The 24,392-nt window shown below is 49.5% G+C and overlaps 1 protein-coding gene and 1 long non-coding RNA gene across 2 annotated transcripts in view; one reads left to right on the top strand and one right to left on the bottom strand.

Annotated features, from left to right (window-relative positions):
- Positions 1 to 22,196, bottom strand: part of LOC123366034 — a 55,977-nt gene extending 33,781 nt beyond the window's left edge. Inside the window, exon 1 of the long non-coding RNA XR_006577892.1 lies at positions 22,077 to 22,196. This is a non-coding gene — a long non-coding RNA (uncharacterized LOC123366034). The remainder of the gene's footprint in view (positions 1 to 22,076) is intronic.
- On the top strand, positions 7,753 to 14,905 carry CST3 (cystatin C). Its single transcript, XM_045009117.1, has 3 exons — positions 7,753 to 8,026; positions 12,715 to 12,828; positions 14,497 to 14,905. The coding sequence occupies exons 1-3, from the start codon at positions 7,808 to 7,810 to the stop codon at positions 14,572 to 14,574; spliced, it is 411 nt and encodes a 136-aa protein (XP_044865052.1). The 5' UTR covers positions 7,753 to 7,807; the 3' UTR covers positions 14,575 to 14,905.
- Positions 22,197 to 24,392: the final 2,196 nt, after the last annotated feature.

Raw genomic sequence — 24,392 nt, 5'->3', positions numbered from 1 at the left:
CCTGGGTTCCGTGTCCAAGTCTGCCACAGACTCCCTGTGTGACCTTGGCTTCATCACGCTGTGCTTCCGTTCCCCATCTGTGAAACGGGGCTGGGCACGGACACACACGCGCGTTGTGATGGGAGCTGTAGAAGCACCTAAACAGGTTAAAAAAAAATCCTTCCGGGCATCATTTCCTCCACAGAAGGGGAGCAAATCCAAATGGTGGGAGGGGGCAGAAGCTGGAAATGCCACAAAGCTCCAGCATGCATGGGGGGCAGAGGGCAGGCCTCATCCCCACGGCAACTGCCAGTGTCCTCTGTGCTGTGCTCTGCTGTCCCCACAAGGTGTGGAGCGCCTGAAGGAGCTACCAGCTCTCCTCCTCCTCCCGTGCCTGGGCCCTACCCCTCCTTTGAGGAGCAGTGAGGGGTGTTAATTGCAGTAGGAACATTATGATTTTAAGGCGTAATGCAAAAAATGCATGCTCATCCCTTCGCCTATGATGGAGGCTTCAGCTCAACCAGGAAGACTTGCCTTCCACCCAAAGGATCAGAGGAGTGTGACCTAACTGAGGAGAACCTGAGGAGAAACCGAAGGCCTGGTTTTCAGAGTTCCAAATTCCAGCTGAAGCCAGTGGGTGCTGTGTAGGTGCTCAGCATTTCTGTCAATCAGCTCCCTAGAGCCCTGGCACCTGTGTGTTTTCTCACACACTGCTACTCGTGCTTGGAAGGAGCGCCCCATAAAGCGACCTCCTTGTCCTCCTTCAAATCCCTTCTCAAAACTGTGTTAAGTTTTTTCTAGGCATCAGTTAGGCTGCTGGTGGGCGGAGGCCACAGCCTGTCATACTGACCCGTATTGTCCCACTGTTTCCTTGCGCTCACCCGTTGGTCTGTCTGGATCATCCGCTGTCTTTTGTCCTGTATTCTGTGGTTGTACAGTACCTAGCACAATGGGGTCCCGGGTCATGATCGCAACTCACTAGGATAATATAAATAATAATAAGCAATACGGATGCCTTTCCAAGGTTGTAGCTTGGAAGCAAGAAGAACATGGAAACAGACATTCCACCAGCAGGTCACTTCCCCCATGGAGCAAGGAGAGGAAAAAGACCAAACGGTGACTTAGAGTCACAATCAGTTCCTTAATCTGTGCGGAGGCAGCACAGCAATGTGCATGCGCCAACCCAGCTCCAGGGCAGATTGTGAAATGTCACAATCTCCGCTTCTGCTATTGGAATCAAACCGTGTCTAGGCTGCTTTGCATTTTTTGAAGCTGGGAAGGTGCGTTATGTGTGGAGGAGATAAGGAAGATAAGATTTCTGAAACTTGATCGCATTGGCTGAAATGCTTGCAGATACTGGGCTTTTTTTTAGAGTCATCAAAATAGCCTTGGTCTTTCCTTGCAGGGACTACGGGACACTTATTATGATGATTTGATTTCACTTTATTTTGGCTAAGAGTGAGGCATTTGAATCTTTTTTGGTTGTGCCCTTGTGCTTCAATCTTTGGGGTTTTTTGGATCATTGTCACATACGGCCTCACCTGGCTGCATTAGTCTCTTCTGGACAGTCACTGGGAGGGGGCTCTACATTACTTCTAGCGTTGCATAAATATCGTAGGTCTGTACAGTAGGTTTACAAAAGTCAGAGACACAAGGTGGGGGAGGGAATATCTTTTATCTGCTGGTGAGAGAGACAAGCTTTAGCGCTTACCCAGAGCTCTTCTTCAGGTCTGAGAAACGGACTCAGGGCTTGTCTACACTTACAGCGCCATGACAGCGCTTAATGAAGACGCAGCCAATCTAAGGGAGAGCTTCTCCCGCCGACATAGCTTATGCTGCTTGTGGAGGTGGGTTTCTTTATGCCGATGGCAGCGCTCTTTTCTGTCGGCATAATGCATCTTCACCACCTGTGCTGCAGTGCAGCAGGTACAGACGTGGCCCAAGTGTCACTGCTAAATACTAGGGCCTGTTCTACACTAAATTACATACTGAAGTCAATGTAACGTAGGTCGACATGCAGCGGTGACTTACGCTCTCCCATCGACTTAGCATGCCTTCACCAGACCCGCTAAATGGACACTGCTGCATTGATCGCAGCAGTGCCGATTTAGTAGTGTAGACACGGCCTAGGTTAACTACTTATGTTAAACAATCCTGTGTTTAGCAGTAACATGTCGAATCAGTTTCTCAGACCTGAAGAAGATCTCTGTGTAGCTCGAAAGCTTGTCTCTCTCACCAACAGAAGTTGGTCCAATAAAAGATGTTACCTCATCCATTTTGTCTCTCTAATATCCTAGAGCCCACATGGCTATAGCACCGCTGCATACAAAAGTCAGAATCAGTTACACAAATGCAGTGTTCTTAAAGGACATGTTGCTCCACTGCCTTGCACCTGTGTAAAGTAGGTGTGAAATACTATAAACAAATGAATAGTTGTGTTTTACTCCCACTTGGTGACTTAATCCTACTTCAATGCTGAGGAGCTTGGGGAGATTAGGGGGGGCAGGGAAGAGGTTGGAGGAGCCTTGAGAGGCTTCTTCCAGCCCTGTATTTTTATAAGTACATAAGAACGGCCATACTGGGTCAGACCAAAGGTCCATCTAGCCCAGTATCCTGTCTTCCGACAGTGGCCAGTGCCAGGTGCCCCAGAGGGAGTGAACAGAACAGGGAATCATCAAGTGATCCATCCCGTTACCCATTCCCAGCTTCTGGCAAACAGAGGCTAGGGACACCATCCCTGCCCGTCTTGGCTAATAGCCATTGATGGACCTATCCTCCATGAACCTATCTAGTTCTTTTTTGAACCCTGTTATAGACGTTGTGTAAGCAGTGCAGGACTCACCCCTGCAGTGCCTCCTACTGGTCATCTCAGGGAATTAGCATTTCCAGCCTCCGGCGCGCCCTCTGCAGGCCCCCATGTCCCTCCCAAGACCCGGTGCCCTTTGTCTTTGGGATGCTGCCCCCTGGCAATACCCCCACAGTCTCAGGGTCTCCCCCCACAACCCTCTAGCCCCACCTTGCCTCAGTCGTGGGCAACTGTCAGTCACCATCTAGCCCCCACTCACTGGGGCAGACTGCAGTATAAAAGCCACTCATCATAGGCAAGGGGGGTTTGGACCTGCTGCCTCTGCCTACCCATGGGCTTCTCCCTGCAGCCCCCAGTACCTAATTGGCCTTCCACTAGGCCGCAGCCTGCGGGGTTTCCAGGCCAGAGCTGCCCAGCTCCCTTGGCCTTCCCCCAGCCCTGCTCCACTCCAGGTACCTTCTCTCAGCTCCCTGCAGCCAGGTCCCTCCCTCTCAAAGCTAGAGAGAGTCTCTGCCAGCTCCTGGCTCACTGGCCTTTTATAGGGCCAGCACTGGCCTGATTGGGGCATGGCCCAGTTGCGGCTGCTTCCCTAATCAGCCTAGTAGCTGCTTTCTCCCAGCCACGGCCCTCCCCAGGGCTGCTTTTAACCCCTGTTCCTGAGGAGTGGGGCAGCCACCCCACTACACGTGGCCTTGACAATATCCTCTGGCAAGGAGTTCCACAGGTTGACTGCACTGTGTGAAAAAAATACTTAGATTCATAGATTGTAGGGCTGGAAGGGACCTCGAGAGGTCATTGAGTCCAGTCCCCTGCCCTCATGGCAGGACCAGATACTGTCTAGACCATCCCTGGTAGACGTTTATCTAACCTACTCTTAAATATCTCCAGAGATGGAGATTCCGCAACCTCCCTAGGCAGTTTATTCCAGTGTTTAATCACCCTGACAGTTAGGAACTTTTTCCTAATTTCCAACCTAAACCTCCCTTACTGCAGTTTAAGCCCATTGCTTCTTGTTCTATCCTTAGAGGCTAAGATGAACAAGTTTTCTCCCTTCTCCTTCCTTTTGTTTGTTTTAAACCTGCTGCCTGTTAATTTCATTTGATGACCCCTAGTTCTTGTGTTATGAGAAGGAATAAATAACACTTCCTTATTTACTTTCTCCATACCAGTCATGATTTTACAGATCTCCAACTTACCCCGTTAGTCATTTCTTTTCCAAGCGGAAAGGTCCAAGTCTTATTAATCTCTCCTCATATGGAAATCATTCCATACCCCTAATAATTTTTGTTTCCCTTTTCTGAACTTTTTCCAATTCCAATACATCTTTTTGGAGATGGGGCGACCACAGTATTCAAGGTGCACACATACCATGGATTTATATACAGGCAATATGATATTTTCTGTCTCATTCTCTATCCCTTTCTTAATGATTCCCAACATTCTGTTTGTTTTTTTGACTGTTGCTGCACATTGAGTGGATGTTTTCAGAGAACTATCCACAGTGCCTCCAAGATCTCTGTCTTGAGTGATAACAGCTAATTTAAACCCCATCACTTTATATGTATAGTTGGGATTACATTTTCCAATGTGCATCACTTTGCATTTTTCAACATTGAATTTCATCTGCCATTTTGTTGCCCAGTTGCCCAGTTTTGAGAGACCCTTTTCTAGCTCTTCGCAGTCGGCCTCGGACTTCACTAGCAATTTTGTATCATCTGCAAATTTTGCCACCTCACTGTTTAACCCCTTTGTCCAGATCATTTATGAGTATATTGACTAGGACTGGGCCCAGTACATAGAGGACTATGTACGTTGCAAGGTAGTGCACCCCCCCCAAGAAAGGTGCCAAGAGGATCTGTCTGATGAAATGGAACCCCAGTGTTTGCAGATGTGCGAAGTGGAGCTGGGTGGGACATTTTCAATTAAATGAAATTTCATTGAAATAGCTGATTCATCAAAGCCACGACATCTGGCAGCGATGTACTGGTTTCAATTACGTTTTTACAGAGGAGGGTTGTGAGGTCAAGAGCTCTCTGGTCACTTCTGGCCGGAGAGAGCGAGAGAGAGAGAGCCCCAAATTGAAACCCTGAGCTTTTCAGTCTGAAAACAGCCATTTAGGGAACATATTCAAAAGGTTTTGGTTTCCTTCCAACACAGAACAAAAACAAATTTCAAAACCTCAGAAGTTGTTGCTAAATGGAACTGCTGAGCTCCAGCCAGCTCTAATCAAAGGGCCAGCGGTGCGTCCTTCTGCAGCATTGAAGCCAGTGTGCTAGTTTTCACTAGGAAATTCGGGTCGTGTAAGAAAGTGACCTGGAGGAGTTGGATTAACTGATGTGATGTTACACACGACTTTGCAATCAGGCTATGCAGGATTGAGACTCAAGTCTGCAAAGCACTCGGTAGTCAAGAAAGGCCAAGGTTAGGGGAGCTGGCACAACCTTCACTCTGTTCTCTTGTGCGTAGGCATTATGGTTACATGATCACCTACTATTTCTTCTGCAGGACCCCAGCTAATTCAGGGCAAGATTTCTCACTCTGGATCTACAGCTGGGGTGGGCAAACTTTTTGGCCCGAGGGCCACATCGGGGTTGCACAACTGCATGGAGGGCCGGGTAGGGAAGGTTGTGCCTCCCTAAACAGCCTGGCCCCCACCCCCTATCTGCCCCCTCTCACTTCCTTCCCCCTGACTGCCCCCCGCAGAACCCGCAACCCATCCAACCTTGCCCTGCTCCTTGTCCCCTGACCACCCCCTCCTGGGACCCCCACCCGCATCCAACCTCCCTGCTCCCTGGCTGCCTCAACCCCTATCCACACCCCTGCCTGCTGACAGCCTCCCCCAGGACTCCCACCCCCTATCCAACCGTCCTCTACTTCTCATCCCCTGAGTGCCCCATCCTGGGACCCCCCGCCCATAACTGCCCCATGGGATCCCACCCCCTTATCCAACCCCCCCGCTCCCTGTCCCCTGACTGCCCTCCTGACCCCTATCCACACCCCCACCCCCTGACAGGCCCCCTGGGACTCCCACTCCCAACCCTCCCTGTTCCCCATCCCCTGACCGCCCCCCCAGAACCTCCACCCCATCCACCCACCCCCTGCTCCCTGAGTGCTGCCCAGAACCCCCTGTTTCCTTACCCAACCCCCCCTGCCCCCTTACCAGCAGCAGGAGCTCGCAGCCGCACCACCCGGCCAGAGCCAGCTGCGCTCCCCATGCTGTGGGGGAGGGGGGACAGCAGGGGAGGGGGGACAGTGGGAGAGGGACTAGGCTCCCCGGCCGGGAGCTCTGGGGCCAGGCAAGATGGTCCCACGGGCTGTAGTTTGCCCACGTCTGATCTACACCATCTTCAGTCTAGTCCACACTAGAAAGTGGAGTTGCAGCTTATACCGGCAAAGGAATGTTTTTGCCAGAATACTTATACTAATACTTCCCTGATCAAAATAAATTATACCAGCAAAAGGACTTCTTTTTTCCTGGTATAAATGCATCTACACTAGGGCTTTTGCCAGCATAGCTATGTCAGTCAGGATTGGGGGTGGGGGGCGGGAATCACCCCCCCTAACCAACAGAACTATGCCAGAAAACTTGTAAACACAGACCAGGCCTCACACTGCAAACAGCCTCATGGAAATCATTGAAGTAACTTGTGAAGTAATATACTACTCAATGTGAGTCCATATTTCTGTGCATGTATTGGATGTTGAATGATGTAGTTGCTCAATGTTGTTATGTTGGTGGCTCCCAGCATGCCTGTCTGTGGTTGCCCATAGGTCAGAGACCTCTTCGAGGCTAATGGCTAAATGGAAGTCGCAATTAAGCTCCTTTAGAAAGTAAGATAGCTGAAAAAAGAGAAACCACTGCCCAAAGCACTGGCCACATAGAAGGCCTGGGGAAGCACTAATTGCGGAGGAATAAGAGGAATTTCCCTGAGAAGTGACTGCAAATGCAGGGGATAGTGCATTGATTGGATTGCAGCTGTAAGTGTCCATATGTGTCAGAACCAGACAGGCAAGAGAAAGTACCTGAAAAGCCAGAGAAGCTCTGGGAGCATGTCTCTAAGAAGAAGGCAAGAGAGGAGCCTTTTCTTTGGGCAGAGTGCTGGCTGAAAAGGCAGGTTTGGAATTATGAGCAAGGAAACGGCTTTCTATTGTTTGTTCCTGCTGTGTCCTGGGAACCATTCTTTGTAATTACATGGGCTTGCACCAAAGACATACCAGACATAAATATCTGCCCCCTATCAGCAACTACCCACAAAATGCCAAATGGCTCCCCGCTTGGGCCAAAAGGAGCAAAGGTATTTCTTTTACCCTGCATGCCACGCAACCTACCCTTTGCCCCTTCAAAAATACCAGCTCCATTGTAATTTAAGCAATCTCGATTTGGGGGGGCTGATGCCTCCTTCATGTTTTGTCGAGCAGGGGGAGATGAAGTGAAGCGCTAAGTAGAGCCGGCTGCTGCTGCTGTTTTTAATTCCACATTCTGATGAGTTTGTCTCATCCCGAGATGGAACTTGGATGGCGGAAAGAAAAAGAAGCGAAACATTTTAAGTGGCAGGGAGAAGCCGACAATTGAAATGTGCTCCCAGGCCTGTTTGCAGACAGACAGTTCCCCCTTTGCACTGTGTAACTAAAGCAGGGCGCCCAGAGAGCAAGTGTGAAAAATCGGGACGGGGGGCTGGAGCCTAGATAAGGAAAAGACCCCAAAATCGGGACTGTCCCTATAAAACCGGGACATCTGGTCACCCCAAACCAAAGCCAAACACAAGTCACCCCCCGCCCCATCCCGGAGTGGGGGGATGCAAACGGCCAGGGGCGATGGGGTCCATCTCTAAGGGGCCACCCGCTGCTGGGACCCCCCCAGGCGCGGTGACCTCGGCGTTGGCAGGAAGGGGGCTGGGGGAGGCGTGTCCCGGCGCGGGCTGCGGCCACGTGGGCGGGCCGGGGCGGTGCCTGCCCCCCGGGCCGCGGGGATATAGCGCTGCGCTGGGGCCGGCCCCGGGCACCGCCGCTCTGCGCAGGACGATGGACGCCCCGTGGCTCCTGCTGGCCGCCCTGGCTCTGGCCGCCGGCGCGGCGCTGGCCAAGGACCGGCCCCCGCGGCTGCTGGGGGGGCTGATGGACGCCGAGGAGAACGACGAGGGGGTGCAGCGGGCGCTGCGCTTCGCCATGAGCGAGTACAACAAAGCCAGCAACGACAAGTACCGCAGCCGCGCGGCCGAGCTCCTCCAGGCCCGCAAGCAGGTACCGCGCCCCCCCCCGGGGGGGCACCCAGCCAGCCCCCCCCCCGGATCTCCGAGCAGAGCCCCGCGCGGACAGCGACCCCCCCCCCGTGGGAATCCCTGGATTTAAACCCCCCCCCCACTGCTGCACTGAGCCCCGCACCCACGCGGGGATACAGATCTGGGTGCCCGGAGCACCTGGCACCCCCCTCGGACGCTGCTCCCCGGGCCCCCTAAGGGCGGTGGGGGGGGAGTGAGGAGCGATGTCAGGGCTCCCTGCATCCAGGGCACTTCCCCACCTGGGCTGTGTAGGGGGGGCGGGGGCTGCTCACCTCACAGCCCAGCCCAGGCGGGGAAGTGACCTGGATGCACCGAGCTCTTGGACTGTTGAGGGGGCAAGTAATATCTGTCCTCATCAGCTGTCCTCCCCCTACCTCCATCAGGAGGGAGGAGGGAAAAACCTGGGTACCCCCACGCTCCCCTGCCAGCCAGGAGCAGTTTCTGACTGTACAGCGGCAGTGCCTGACTCTGCACCGCTGCATGGCACTTCCTTGGCCATGGGGCCCCTCAGGCTGGCCCTGGGCAGGGTGTGTGTGTGTGAACCTGGCCCTGAAATGTGCCTCTGGAGCAGACATGGGAAAGAACTGGTAGGTCTGAGGGACTTGTAGGGGGTTGGTTCTCCAACTCCATTTATTTTACCCCTGTATAAGGTTAAGGTTCCTGCAGAACTGGAGTGACTCCCAATTCTTACCCCCAGCTTCAGGCAGGCCCCTGTAGTTATGTTTTCTCAGAGGTCAGGGAGGGAGAATGACAGTGAGTTTTGCAAATGTAAAATGGAGAAATCAAGAGATGCAAAACCGAAGCAGAGGCAGTAAGTGGTGGGTTACGTTCCACTCCTGAGTTTCCTCTCTGGGCTGGTGCCGAGCAAATGCAGTTGGTGAAGGTGAGTCCAGTAGGCTGGGCCTTGTAACCAAAATGCTGTATGTGAACATTTCTTCTCGGGCTTCTCTGCTTTATTCAGTCCTCATTCCCTTGTTGCTTGCAGGCTTTTCCCTTTGTTCATGCTTTCCTAGGGGGCCCATCTCTTACTCATCAAGCATTGTGTATTGGGGCTTTAAAATCTTCTCCCCCCAAGTTGTTTGCCAGAACTACTTGTATAGGCACTGAACTACATGAGAACTAAAGGCCTGTCTACACTACAAAATTAGGTCAACTTAAGTTAGGTCGACCTACAGCCACTGCAGTCATTAAATGGTGTCCAGGATACCCTCCTTCTGCTGGTGGCGCTCATCAGGAGCGCTTGCACCCATTGAAGTGGGGCACTGCCAGCTGTGCAGGGCTCACAGCCGGAGTACCCCCTGACAGCCCCAGCTGTGAGTCAGGCACAGGGCTCAATTTCACAGCAGGGCCACTACCAGCAATGAAATTGACATTCTTGTCAGTTTCATAGCTGCTATTATTTCTGCATTTTATCTCTGGCTGTCAGCCCAGTGCAGGGCTCACAGCTGGAGGTCCCCCTCTCCTCCCAGCCCTGGGGCTGACAGCCTCTGGTGACCAAGGGTGAAATAATAGCAACCGTGAAACTTACACTGCTGGTAGGCTCCTTGCTGTGAAATTGAGGCCAGGTGCCTAGGCTCACAGATCTAGCTGTCGGCCCCTCTGTTGCTGCCTCTGCGGTGGGGAGGTGCATGAGAGCAGAGCCTGAGCCTGGCTGCCTTTCAGTGAGAGATTGAGGGGGAAATGCAATCCCACACTGAGAGGTGGCAGAAGAGGGGCTGTCAGTCCCCGTGTGGGGGCAGACAGCCAACAGGCAATGTAAGTCACGCAGTGTCTACAGACACTGTTGTCCTAACTACATCGACCTCAGCACTATGCCCCTCACAGAGCTGGAGTTATTAGTCGGCGCAGTGGGCGACTTCCATCTGTGAGAGCACCATGGCAGCGTAGGCGCTTGCATAGTTGGGTCAGTGCAAGTCAGCCTGACTCTGTAGCGTAGACCAGGCCAGTTGCAGGAAAACAAACCACCAAGCCAGCTTTTTGAAAAAGCAAATAGGAACCGAGAAACAGGCCTTCTTTGAAAGGCAAACAGTAACCAGCAAGGAGTGTTTCTCTATATTTCATTCTAGCACTTAGAATCTTTGTGGTTGATTGTACCATGTAGTGCCTACATATGTTTAAAAAAAAAAGTCTACTGCAGACACAAGTGTCCCCCTGGTGAGAAGATGAGAGAATGAATCATGTTAGCCCCAGCACTTAACGCACTACGAGAGTGCTCAGATCCCATTGTGAGAGTGCTCAGATCCCATTGTGAGGAGGCCACTAGAAAGCGTCTAAACACTTATCTGAAATGTCCCTGCACAAGGGGTGGGGAGCGGGGAATGAGTTGGTTCCTTTTGAAAGTTTAGTGGGGGAGAGGGAGGGGCAGGGGCTTTTCCCTGTCCCTCTTGTACGTTCCTGGAGAGGTTTTCTTAATTCCAAGGGGTTGAGGCTGTTGTAACAAAGATTCTTAGAGGTTAACAAAACTGAAGACTTTTAAACAGCTTGAATAAAAATCAATCATTTGCCTTCACAGTGTTTTGGGTTTTGTTTCTATGGCATCTGTAATGTCATAACCACCCGGCCCAACTGCCCAGTCATCCAGAGTTTCCCAGGAAAAAAACCAGGACCTTAACTGCTAATGAAAGACAAGCAAGGAGAAGGGGAAATAATTGGGGAACAGAACCAAAATCTTTTTTAGGCCTTTCCTTTGCATCATAAAGAAACAAACACCACAAACCCTTCCCTCCTCCCCTTCCTCTTCTGCGGGACATCTCTGGAGGTTGAAGTGACTCTTAGTGGCCGTGACACAATTTCATCAATGCTTTAAAAAAATAAAAAGAAATGACTAGTTAAATAACAATAGCTAGCTCTTACACGGTGCTTTTCATTGGTAGAGCAAGACTCTACAAAGGTCAGGAGCATTAGTCCCATTTTACAGATGGGGAAACTGAGGTACGGGGCAATGAAGTGACTTCTGCAAGCTGGCCAGCGGCAGAGTAAGGAATAGAACCAGATCTCCTGACTCCAAGTCTAGTGCTCTAGCCACTAGTTCACACTGCTACCCCCAATGATGGGAGGGAGACTTTGAAACTGAAATTGGAGGACTTTAGCGGTCACTGTTTTCTAATGCATATTGCATTAGAGAACAGAGACTGGGATGGGGATTGGGGGGGTGTGTGTTCCATTATGCTAGACAGTGTACAAACACAGAGACCGTGCCAACGGCCCAAAGCGGCAAGGTCTGAGAAAGGAGGGTGAAAAGGACAGCAGGCATAGAAAGTGACCAGGGTTATGATAGACACACCTGTTCATTCCACAATGGTTTTCTAACCTATAGACTCCCCTCAGCTGCCCTTCTGCCTTGAGTGGTTAGTTCATTTTTCTATTAACAATTAAAATAGGCTGCCCTCAATCAGTTAAAAAAAAAAAATTGCTGTTTCAAATGCTTCACTTGGTCAGTTCTCCTGTAGGATGTCAGCCGGAGAATGAGACCCCGATTTAGCAAAATACCTGAGCACCTGCTTTTGTTCCATTGGAGTCTCCTCTGGAACGTTGCCAACCCTTGAGACCTTTAACACATGTCACATGATATTTGGTGTTTTTCTTAAAGCCCCAGCTCTTGGAGTCATGCAACTACTAGGGCTGTTAAGTGATTTAAAAAAAAAATCACAATTAATCATGAGATAAAATTGTGATTAATTGCACTGTTCAATAATAGAATACCATGTATTTAAATATTTTGGGGGCTTTTCTCTATTTTCAAATATAGGCACAGGGCTCTAGCCCCTCTGCTGCCAATGCCTCCCTCCTCATCCAGGGGTATGAAATTAATGCATTAATTTTCTTTTCAGTTAATCAGAGGCGTTAACGGCAATCAACAGCACTAGTAATTACATGAGAAGTTCAGCCTTCAATTTTTGGAAGGAAGGGGGCGGTTGGGGGAAGAGGCAACTTTCTAGCCCTCACACTTGCAGAGAAAAGCTTGGACATGGGACCCCTGAAGGCTCAAAACCTAGAAGTCAAATATTTTTTAAATGTTTGGGTCTCTGTAACATGACTTTTTTAGGCAATCATGATTTTGGGGGCTAGACTTGTGATTTTTTTTTTCTTCTTCTTCTTCCACTGCTTGGTATTGGCAATACTCCCATTGATAAACTAAAGAAGTACGAGTAATCTGCTTCAGTTCCTTTTAAACTAAACATATCTACTAATAGCTTTTTAAGCCAGTAAGCAAAGCTATCACATGCCATGAGTCAGCACCTTGGGTTTTGTTTTCTGGCCTGCAAAGGGTGCTGGCTCCTTATTTTTAATTGCCACACGCAGTCCTTTTGGATGCATGTTTGGTTTCAGTCCCTTGGACTCTCTCTGCTTTTCCAGTGTCACTCACTTATTCCTTGCACCTCCATTTGTTTGACACTTTTCTTCAGTACTTATTGCAGTACGACCCCCGAGAGGCCTCCTCTGTGATCAAATTGTGCTTGGTGCTGTACGCACACCTAGGAAAAGAGTGCCTGCCACAAAGAACTCCATCCTAGACTAGCAACATCACCACGAAAACAAGGCTTCCGTTTAGTCCGGTCTCACTCTGACCCTCTCGGCAGGTCAATGGCCTGTAGTGCTTTCTAGACAATCTATCAGTGCTGTAAACAAGCTTTTCCCCTCAATTTACAGATTGTGTCCGGAGTCAAGTACTATCTGAAAGTTAATGTTGGCCGGACAACTTGCACCAAGTCATCAACGGAAGTTCAGCACTGTGAATTTCATTCAACACCAGATCTGGCTAAGGTATGGCATAGAAAGAGCTTAAAAAAACTCAAGAGGGCTAGTGCATCTATAGAACTTGTATTAAGGTATGACCTAGACACCCAGGTCTTATCTGGGGCCCCATTGTGCTAGATGTGGTACAGACACATAGGGAGACAGTCTCTGCAGCACTTGCAGTCTTAAATGGACAAGACAGACAAAGGGTGGGAGAAAAGTGCTATTATCCCCATTTCACAGATGGGGAACTGATGAACAGAGAATAAGTGACCTTATCCAAGGTCACATGGGTCTGGCAGAGCTGGAAACATAACCCACAGCTCTTCACTCTCACTCCAGATCTACTCCTCTGTCAAATTGTTCACTGGCAATTTGAGAAATTTAAGTTTTGGTCCCAAACTTAAAGGTTCATTTTGTCACTGAGGCCTACAAATAGGTTAATGGTGGCAGAGGTTAGTTGCTACAGGAGTTGAGATCTGACAGTTGCGGCAGATTTGCAAAGAATCCCAGGCCTCTGCACACAAATAACGTAATCCAAGGGGAAATGTCGCCTGATTTCAGATCAACTCCTTAATGACTAAACTGTGCCACAAAATAGTGCCTAATCAGAATCCAGTTTTCAATACTACTACATCCTTATCACTATTAAGGACTTCAGAACTATTGGCCTAGATTATCAGATGTGTGCCCGCATGCACATTTATTGCAACTCTGCATGAAATTGTACATGCAGAGTTACTGCTGGTTGCACAGCTAGCTGGTAAATTGTGTATGCAGTTACTAGAGTTGTGCATGCTGCAGGGATGCATGCACTGAGTTAGCTGCCCTGACATGTCCTTTTTTTAAATGTACATGGGTGCTAGCTCTCTTCTGAAAAGCTCCATCAAAGCTTCAGACTCCTGTTGCAAGTCTTGGCTGAACTTAGGCTCTTAGGGTATGTCTACATTGCAGTTAGACACCGGTGGCTGGCCCATGCCAGCTGACTTGGGCTCACACAGCTTGGGCTATGGGACTGTTTAACTTCAGTGTAGACATCCCACCTCACAGGGGCCCAGAGCCCAGGCTCAAGCCAAACCCGAATGTCTACACTGCAATTAAACAGCCCCCGAGCTTGAGCCAGCTGGCACGGGCCAGCTGTAGGTGTCTAGTTGTGGTATAGACCCCCTTAGAGGAGCTAACCTGATCTTCAAAAGTGCTGAGCACTCAGCCTTTCTAGCTGACTTTGATGGCAGGGGTTGGGTACTTGACACTTTGGAAAACTCAAAGCAGCAAAGAGTCCTGTGGCACCTTATAGACTAACAGATGTATTGGAGCATGAGCTTTCGTGGGTGAATACCCACAATACTGCATCCGACAAAGTGGGTATTCACCCACGAAAGCTCATGCTCCAATACATCTGTTAGTCTATAAGGTGCCACAGGACTCTTTGCTGCTTTTACAGATCCAGACTAACACGGCTTCCCCCTCTGATACTTGGAAAACTAGTTTTCCAACTCTGGTCTCCTGTTGTGAATATTCTGGGGCAGTTTCGTCAAGTGCAGATAATTTGAAGAGCCCCCTTCTCAGTTCTGCAATACGCTGCTGACCTCCACAGATAGTAAATGTTTGCATCCCTGGCATGACCAGTTCAATTGTATCTGCATTTTTATATTTGTAAACTAACTTTTTCCCCCCTCTCCCCTTTCTCCTCAGCACGTCACTTGCAACTTCGTAGTGTACACTGTTCCTTGGCTAAACAAAATTAGCCTACTGGAAAATAAATGCCAATAAGCACCTGTTGGTTCCCGCACACGTCGGCAACCGGTTGTAGGTTTGCTGTTTTTAAAGAAAAAGCAATAATCTAAATTACCCTCTCGAGATGGATTTCTGTCCATTGCTGTTAACTCAAATGCTTCCGTATACTTGTGCTATGCAATTAAGCTCTGTAACCTTCCTTTGAAGCAAAATAGAATGTTTTTTGTTTCTTACCTATCATTACTTTGTTCCTCCAGTCTGTCCTTTCAAATAAAACATTAACCTAACTTGTCAACGTCAGAGGTTTTGAGAAATGTTTGTGTCCCTGTTACAGAGCCTGACAGAAATAAAACTAATACGTGCCAGAGCATGGAGTCATTTTGTCAGGAGTGTGTGTTATAAGCCTACGAACGGATGTGTTGCCTATTAAAGGGAGGAGCTTTCCCGGGAGCTAGCATCTGCTTTGCAAGTTCCCCACGCAGCTCTGCCTGCGTAGCTCAGTCCTGACCACCAGCACGCATGCTGTTTGGCCTGGGTTTTGCTGCACCAGTTGTGTGGCGTGGTTGAGATCCTACTCATAGCACCCATATAATCCAGGCTTGGATTATGGTGGTACAATGAACAGATCCCTCTTTTAATTTAAAGCTAAAATTCTGGGCAGCAAGACAGTAGCCTGAAAAGTAACTGTAGCTGTCCTAGTTGTGAAGGGATCACATTTTCAAGGATTAACCAAGGTAGCAGTGTCTCTCTGCCTCAGTCTGCTGAGAGCCTGGAACAATAGCTCTAAGAGGTGTGTACTGCCCATCAATCCAGAAGGAGCTAAAACCGAGGAGCCCTACTGAAGGTTGAGCCCAGTTTCAGTTGCCTAGGGATGCTCAGAGAACGTGTACAATGTAATGGGAGGGGTAAATCGAGAGGTGAATCATGGGGTGCCAAGTCATTTTGCACCCCCTCCCTGCCCCTGAATATACATAATTTTCAGTGCATGATAAACACCTAGACACATGGATCAGGTATCCCAAGGACAGTACTCTGAGCTCCCTGTGTTTGTAATGGTTAAACATGAGGCCATTCCCTCCCACTCACCCAGAGATTTCATTTCAGTCAGTGTTAGAAGTACAGCATAGGGGAGGAGCAATTGCTTTCAGAGACTGGACCTGAGAAGGCTTTTTATCAGCAGACAAACCACCACAAATAATGGCTTTGATCCTGCAGACATGCACCCAGGTGCAGAAGTGTTTGCAGCATAGTAGATATAGACCCAATGCTAGATGAGGATGGTAACATTGTTAATAACGCAGAAGTGTTCAATACAGAAGTATTTATCTGTAAGGAAGGATGTACTTCTCACACAAGGATGATGAAATACTTTCCAGTCAATTAGTAAACAAGAAGGATGTTAAACCACATCTACTGGGGATGAACATTTTCAAATCAGCGGCCCTGCAGAACTTGCACCCAAGAGTCCAAAAAGAGTTGGCTCAGAAAATCTCAAGCCCCTTCATGTTAATTTTTATGAATCTTGGAATACCCAGGAAATTCCAGAAAACTGGAAGAGTGCTACTGTTGCGCCAATATTCAAAAAGGGGCAAGCAGGAGGACTCAGGTAATTACAGGCCAGTTAGCCTGACATCAATCCCAGGCAAAACAGAAAAGCTGACATGGAATTAAATTGATAATAAGGATTTAATTAATGCCAGGCACCAGGGCCTTACGGAAAATAGGTCTTATCAAATAAACTTGATCTCATTTTTTGATGAGATTACAAGTTCAGTGGATAAAGGTAGCTGTGGAAGTAAATATAAATCACTGCTGATTAAGTTTGGCAGAGTGGACAGGGCAAATCTAGATTGCTTGGTAACCTTGCCCCATTTAATACAGCCAATTATGCATCCAGGAATGAGGAATGCAGGCCACGCCAACAGAATGGGGGACTGCATCTTGGAAAGAAAGGACTGGAAAGGATTTAGGGGTCACAGTAGACATGCAACTCAACATGCCCTCCCAGTGTGATGCTGTGGCCAAAAGGACTAATGCAATCCTTGGCTAAACAGGCATGAGTGAGTAGAAACAGAGGCGATTGTACTGCTGTATTTGGGAGTCCACACTGGAATATTGGTAGAGTTCTGGTGTCCACATTTTAAAGAGATGAAAAATTGGAGAGGGTGCAGAAAGGAACCACAAAACTGAGTTGAGGGCTGGAGGATATAGAAGCATAGAACTGGAAGGGACCTCGAGAGGTCACCTGGTCCAGTCCCTTGCCATATGGTGAGAGACTTCAAGAGCCCCATCTGTTTAGCTTGTCAAAAAGAAGAGTGAGAGGTGACTTGATTACAGTGTCTAGGTAGCAGATACCAAGGACTAAAGGGCTCTGATTTAGCAGAGAGGCAGAATGAAAACTAATGTCTTAAAGCTGAGGCCAGACAAGTTCAAACTGGAAACACGGCAGAGCTTTTTAACAGAGAGGGTGATTAAGCATTGGAACAAACTACCAAGGGAAATGGTGGATTATTCGCTATCTCCTGATGTCTTCGCATCAAGACTGGATGCCTTTCTGAAGATATTCTTTAGTCAAACCCCGGTTATTGGGCTCAATACAGGGGTTAACTGGGTGAGATTTAATGGCCTGTGTTATACAGGAGGTCAGACTAGATCAGGGGTAGGCAACCTATGGCACGTGTGCTGAAGGTGGCACACAAGCTGATTTTCAGTGGCACTCACACCGCCTGGGTCCTGGCCACCGGTCCGGGGGGGCTCTGCATTTTAATTTAATTTTAAATGAAGCTTCTTATTTACTTTACATACAACAATAGTTAAGTTATATATTATAGACTTATAGAAAGAGACCTTCTAAAAACGTTAAAATGTATTACTGGCACGCGAAACCTTAAATCAGAGTGAATAAATGAAGACTCGGCACAGCACTTCTGAAAGGTTGCCGACCCCTGGACTAGATGATCCAATGGTTCATTCTGGTCTTAAACTATGAGTAGGGGCCTATTTGGGTATAATTCACATGTGTACGCTGTAGCTATGTACCATCTCCGATCACATGATTTAATACACTATCCTCTCCTCCCCTTCCCTACCTGCAACTTTCAAAGCTACTCCAGCATCATGGTATCTCTAGGACCTAGACAAGGCAGACTCTAGTGCATGGAGTAGGACTTGAGGTAGCTAACAAATAGGAAAAGCTGATATATAGCCAGTGTAAGTTGAGATCTTTCTGTTTCTCTTTATTTCCTGCAGATGCATTGTTCTAGTCTTCATGGAGATCAGCCAGAGTTGCGTGTGCACACGTGTTTGAGAGAGAGGAGTGAATCTGTGTGTGTGTGTGAGAGAGAGAGGAAAATCTGTGTATACACAGATCTGCTTTCACCATGAAGTTACTATAATATACATTTATGAGGCTGCATTTCTGAACAGAATACAGGATTTGTTGGAACAATATGGGGTTAGCATAGCTAAAGCCGAAAGGAAGCCCCTGGCCTGAAGACTCAAGTGCTCAACACCACAACAAAAACCAGACCTGTTTTTTGGAACGTATGGACAATGTACGAAACAGGGAAGCTAGCTCAGGTCGCAGCAGAGATGAGACGCTACAGCTTACACATCCTGGGTGTCAGCCAGAGCAGATGGACGGGATCAGGAAGATTACCAACAACTTCGGGAGAAATTTTGCCGTATTCTGGACAACACTAGGAGGGTGTTGCCATCCTTTAGAACAGGGGTCCCCAACCTTTTCAGGACCAGGGACCGGTCATGCCTGCGGGAGGTCCGCTGCTCCCGGGGCTCTGGTTGAGCTGCCGCAGGCATGACTGCGGACGGTTCGCTGGTCGCGCGGCTCAGCTGGACCACCCGCAGGCATGCCTGCGGCAGCTCAACCGGAGCCGGTGGACCTCCCGCAGGCGTGCCTGCGGCAGCTCAACCGGAGCCCCGGGAGCAGCGGACCTCCCGCAGGCATGACTGCGGAGGGAGCGCTCGTCCCGTGGCTCGGGTAGACCTCCCGCAGGCACGCCTGCGGGAGGTCCACTGGGTCGGTTCGCGGCCCGGTTTGTAAGAGGCCGCGGACCGGTACCGGGCCGCGGACCGGGGGTTGGGGACCCCTGCTTTAGAAGAAGGGAGTGGAGTGGTCCCTGCTCGAGTGGAAGGCCATCAGCAGCAGACTTATGAGAGCCAGACTGAAAGGGAAACGCAATAATATCACCCTGATCCAGTGCTATGTGCTGACAAATGACAGTGATGAAGAAGCAAAGGACAAATTCTACCTTACGCTACAGGTGGAGTTAGAGAGAGCACCACGCCACGGCCTAACTGTCGTCATGGGAGACCTGAATGCCAAGGTCAGTAAGGCCAACGCAAACAATGGCGGAGCAATGGCAAACATGGGTGTGGCACCATGAATGAAAACGGAGAGAGGCTTGTTGATTTCTGCAATATGAACTACCTAGTCATTGGCGGAACCCTATTTCAACAGTGTGAAATTCACAAGCTGACCTGGTGATCTCCAAATGGCAGAAATCAGAACCAGACTGACCACACGATGATCAATGGCAAATGGTGACGCTCACTGACAGATGTGAAAGTCAGAAGGGGAGCAGATGTTGGCAGCCACCACCACCTTGTGACAGGCTCCATCAGGCTAAAACTGAGAAGTGTGGGTCCAAACAAGGGACGTAGACGCTATGACATTGACAAGCAAAAGTCCCCTGAAATACAGAAAGCCTTTGTTCTGCAGCTAAAGAACAGGTTTCAAGCACTTGCAGGCCTTGATGAAGAGGAGGGGAATGCAGATGAGGAGATCAACGAGAAGTGGGACAAAGTAACAGCAATTTATAAACAGAGCAGTGAAGCCTGACTAGGGTACAGACAGAGGAGAAGGAAGGAGTGGATTACACCCAGGACATGGAACGCCACAGAAACCAGATGAGCCCTAAAGAAAAAAAGTTTTCGAGACGAAATCCCAGAAGCTAAAGGACAAATACCATGAGCAGTATAGCCAGGCACACTGGGAGATCAAATGCCTTGTGAGAGCAGACAAACGACGTTATATTGATAATCTGGCAACAGAGGATGCAGCTGCTGGTGGTGAACAAGGAACTGTCTAAAAGATGACACGGCTTGTCAGTGGTAAACAACAGACACCAACAAACACTCTCATTAGGGCCAAACAAGGCCACCTACTAACAGAAAAAAAACAAGAAATGCGCTGGACAGAGCATTTCAAAGAATTGCTGAACAGGGAGCCACCTAAAGAAGCAGCAAAAACATCCAGGAGGCAGAAGAAGATCTTGATATCAACACAGACACCCCAACTAAGGAAGAGATCATTCAAGCCATCAAAGCCTTTAAAAATGGGAAAGCTCCTGGCAAGGATAACTTGAATGCAGAATTGTTCAAGGTAAATCCTGAGTTAGCAGCATCTGTCCTGGCCCCTCTATTTACATCAGTCTGGGAAAGGGAAAAAGTGCCAGCTGAGTGGACCAATGGGGTTATAGTGAAGATACCAAAGACAGACACTCTCAGTGATTGTAATAACTGGCCTGGTATCACACTTTTATCTGTGCCAAGCAAAGTATTCAAGTATCAGAGGGGTAGCCAAGTTAGTCTGGATCTGTAAAAGCAGCAAAGAGTTCTGAGGCACCTTATAGGCTAACAGACATATTGGAGCATGAGCTTTCGTGGGTGAATACCCACTTTGTCGGATGCATGCTCATGCTCCAATATGTCTGTTAGTCTATAGGAAGCAAAGTATTGTGTAAGAGCATAGTCCAGCGTATATCAGAGGCAGTTGATAGCGTTCTCAGAAAAGAGCAAGCTGGTTTTTGGAAAGGATGTGGATGCACAGACCAGATCTTCTCTCTACGAAACGTAATAGAACAATGCTTAGACTGGCAATGGCAGCTCTACATACATTTCGTAGACTTTGAGAAGGCTTTTGATAGCATTCACAGGACCAGCCTATGGCGCATTCTGCAGGCGTATGGAATCCCTCTCCATATAATCAACATCAGAAGCTTTTATTTGAACTTTACATGCAGTGTTGAGCACAGTGAGCTCAGTTTTGAAGTCAAAACAGGACTACGTCAGGGGTGGGTAATGTCTGCAATCCTCTTTAGCATTGCCACCGACTGGGTAATGCGGTGTACAACAGAGACATGCCAAGAGGCATTAAATGAACACCCTTCTCATCCCCTGAAGACCTGGACTTCGCAGATGATCTCGCTCTCCTACCACATACCCAGCACCATATACAAGAAAAAACAGCTCGACTCAATGCATTCAGACAGCAAATTGGACTGAAAATCAACCACAATAAGACCAATACCATGACCTTTACTACTGCATCACCATCACCAGTACGGGTAGAGGGTCATATTCTCACCAACGTAGAAACATTCACACACTTGGGCAGCACCATCAGCCAGGACGGTGGAACAAGCCAGGACATCCGGAACAAAATCAGTAAAGCCAGGAACACCTTCGGGAGCTTAAATACAGTCTGGAAATCATCAAAATACACCAAAACCAAACTCAAGATTTATCAGAGCTGCGTATTTCCAACACTACTTTATAGTGCAGAACGCTGGGGAATGAGAAAGTCTGACATGTCCAAACTGTCTTCGTTCCATACAACCTGCCTCAGAAAAATCCTCCGAATCTTTTGGCCCAGAACCATCTCAAACCAAGACCTATTCACACAGTGCAGCCCAGAAGATATGAGCACCGTCATTGCCAGGAGGTGCTGGCGATGGATTGCCCAGGTGCTTCGGATGGAAACTGATTCCATCACCAGAGTAGCATTAAGATGGATACCTGAAGGCAAGCGAAAATGAGGCCGCCCGAAAACAACACGGCAAAGAGCTGTGGAAGCTGAGCTGAAAAACCTGGGGCACAGCTGGGGAACCATTGAAAGACTTGCCAGAAATAGACAGGAGCAGAGGAGCTTTGTCACTGCCCAAAACACCAGAGGCGTAAGGGGAACATGATGGTGGTGATAGCAGCTAAAACAGACACCTAGTGTTAAAGGCCCCAGTGTAGCTTGAACTCCTGGGTTCTAACTTACAGCATTTTCATAATGAAATCGCAGCGATCAGTTTGCAGCTACCGTTTCTATCCCCATTCTCTGACTTTCAGTGACAGAAGCTGGTGGACAGGGAGTGTCGTGGTTTATCACACGTACAACATTTTGGTTTGCTGGCCTGGGTACAATGGAAGAAATCTGGTATCTCTACAGTAAAGAGGAGAAGAAATACACTCGTATGTTTAAACACACCATAGAGAAAATGGACGTCAGCAGGTTTTTCCCCAAACGCACCCCCCAGTAGCCCTGCCTCAGTTTCCCTTTGTGTCAGTTTAGGGATTTACCACCTGGCATCTCTCTCCAGCTCCAGCCCTCTGGCTGGTCACTGGAGTCCCTCCCCTGTCAGGGGAGTAAGACCTCCACCTAAAGTCTCCCAGTCTAGTATCTCCCTCCTTCATCAGGGAGAAACAAAGGAAATTACAGCAGGGAAAAAAATAAAGGCCAACACACTTACGTTAGTACCACCACCCTGAGTCTGGGGTGTCAGCAAGCTCCACTCCTTCCCCTTACAGAGCTGGAAGAGGGCCCCAGCTCGGGTAGCCTGTGCTGGGGAGTCAAAGGCTGTTTATTTAGGTCTGTTGCTGCCTTCCCAGACTGTCCCCTACCTCTGGCAACCTCCCCTGGATCCTTCTGCCAGGAAGTTTGCCCCTCTGGGTGCCTTGGGGCACCTTCACAGCAGCGTTCAGCCTCTCCAGCAACCCCCTGCTTTGCCTGGGTTGCAGCATTTTACCCCAGCTATTCCTAATGGTCACTTCAGCCCTGCTGGGAGAGTGCTGGTAATCGTCATTAACTCTTTAGTGTCTGCTGCCTTGTGGGGGCTGCACATCCCATTAGATCTGCCCAAATGAGGCAAAATAAGGTAGAAGGCCATAGAGTCCAAATCCTCTTCCTCCCCCCAATCTCCTGCTGCCGGAAAATCCTGTGGGGGCAGGAGTGATGTCTGCAACTGGAATTCATCTGAGTGGGCAATAATTTGCCAAGCAGCCGGGAACGAAGGTCAGCGTTTTAACACTAGCAGGGAGGTGGAGGCGAGAAAGGGGCTGATGGTGCAGGACGGCGGTGGAAGCGGGAGCCAGGCAAAGGCCAAAGATGGGTGCCCCAACGTCTGTGCGTGAACCTGGTCTCGTGAGTTTTTGTGAAGGACGCTCGATTGCATGAGACCCGCAAACTCGCCACGCGGCAGCAGGATTCCAGGAGCTCCCTGGCTCTTTGTGGTTCCAAGGAAACCACCTAACCCCACCCTGTGCCCTGGAATTCATGGCGCGGAGCAGCGTAGGGGACAAGAACAAGGCTATCCTGCGGGGTGCAGCTGCCAGTCCCAAGCCGCGCTGTGTTTTTGATTAGCATTTACACAGCACACGATAAACAGCGCTGGCATCGCACAGCCAGGACAGCAGCCTTCCTGGCTCTCCCTCGAGGCTGGCTTGTCCGTGCTGCTCCAGGACTGACCCGCTGGATCTTCCTCCCAGGCCAGGGTGCAGAATGAAACGGTAGGGATCTCCCCAGGCGCGGCGGGCAGCGCGCCAAAGGGCTAAGCTGCCAGTTGAAAAGATCTGGGGCTAATATTTCCAAAACTTTGCTCCCGGATGCAGCATCTGAACACGGACCCGGGGGGAAGCCGTGCTCCCCCGTCCTCTCCAAAGCACAACGGGGCGTCAGTCAGCTGCCAGCTCCACTCAGTGGGGAGACCCAAACACGCTGCCCCCTAGCTGTGCCTGGAGCTGCCCTTAATAACTAGCCACCCTCCACTGACCCTTCAGAGCAGCCAGACACATACAGGCAGCTCAGGCTGTGCCGTGGTCGGCCCAAGCCCTAGTGCAGGCGGGAGCAGGAGGACAAGCCTGCCAGGACCCATGGGTGGCGCAGGGTGCGCGGAGACAGCGGCAGGCGTGCGTGAGGCCATTGCTTCAGCCACACGCTGGAGCGATTAGATGCAGACGTGACATTCTTCTCGTTAGCAGCTGCCTGCAGAAATACCACTCCCGCCACGGGGGAGTCAGACCCACGCGACGTCGAGGGCGGCTGGGTTTGTGCTGCGGCCGCTCTCCGGCCTACCTGGGCACTCCCGCTGCTTACTGCTGCCCCCTGGCGGCCCGGAAAGACACCAGCCACCCGGGAAGGAGCGAATCCCGCTCCCGTTGCTGTTTGGCCATCGGATGTTGAAGGAGCCGGAGTGAGAGCTAACCTGTGCTGGGAATGAACCATCTGGGAGGAACATGGGTCCCATCAAGTACAACTGCTTAATTGCAAACTAAGACAAGCACACGCCCCTTTGTTCAAGACAGGTCTGTTTGACCAGTTCGATGTTACGTGAGTCTGAACGTGTATTTTTAACATCATAAAGGGGGAAATTTATAACTTTACACAGAATGCTGCCACACACATTTCACCATGATATCAATGATCAGCACATGATGAGTTTTCAAATGATACCACACAAGGCATGCCTTGTACAAAGATTATTACAGTAGTGCGTAGGGTGTGACTATAGGGGTGCATTCCATCACACACTGCTAAAGCAATGCTCCCCTAGCTGTTTGTCTCCTGGGCTGGTCCCGTGGGAGCTTTCCCTCCCTTTTCAATCCACTTTAGCCTCCAAAGGTAAGTGCCACCAGCGCAGAGACCACGCAAGGCTCAGAGCTGCAGCAGGGCTCCTTGATAGTTAAGAGTGAAAACATCCAGGACGTATGGTCTACCTCCCTCTCTGAGAATCAATGGGAGGGAAGTTGCAAGGGGCCTGTAAGCTTGTAGACAACCCATCTGTGACGGT

This window comes from Mauremys mutica, chromosome 3 (assembly GCF_020497125.1).
Source record: "Mauremys mutica isolate MM-2020 ecotype Southern chromosome 3, ASM2049712v1, whole genome shotgun sequence".
In the NCBI taxonomy this organism is placed as follows: Eukaryota; Metazoa; Chordata; order Testudines; family Geoemydidae; genus Mauremys; species Mauremys mutica.
The sequence above is the reverse complement of the archived record's forward strand: the minus strand, read 5'-3'. Positions and strand labels throughout refer to the sequence as shown.

Coding starts and splice junctions, on each gene's coding strand:
- CST3 (XM_045009117.1), top strand. CDS start 7,808: ATGGACGCCCCGTGGCTCCTGCTGGCCGCCCTGGCTCTGGCCGCCGGC. Junction 8,027..12,714: donor TCCTCCAGGCCCGCAAGCAG/GTACCGCGCCCC, acceptor CTCAATTTACAG/ATTGTGTCCGGAGTCAAGTA. Junction 12,829..14,496: donor CAACACCAGATCTGGCTAAG/GTATGGCATAGA, acceptor CTTTCTCCTCAG/CACGTCACTTGCAACTTCGT.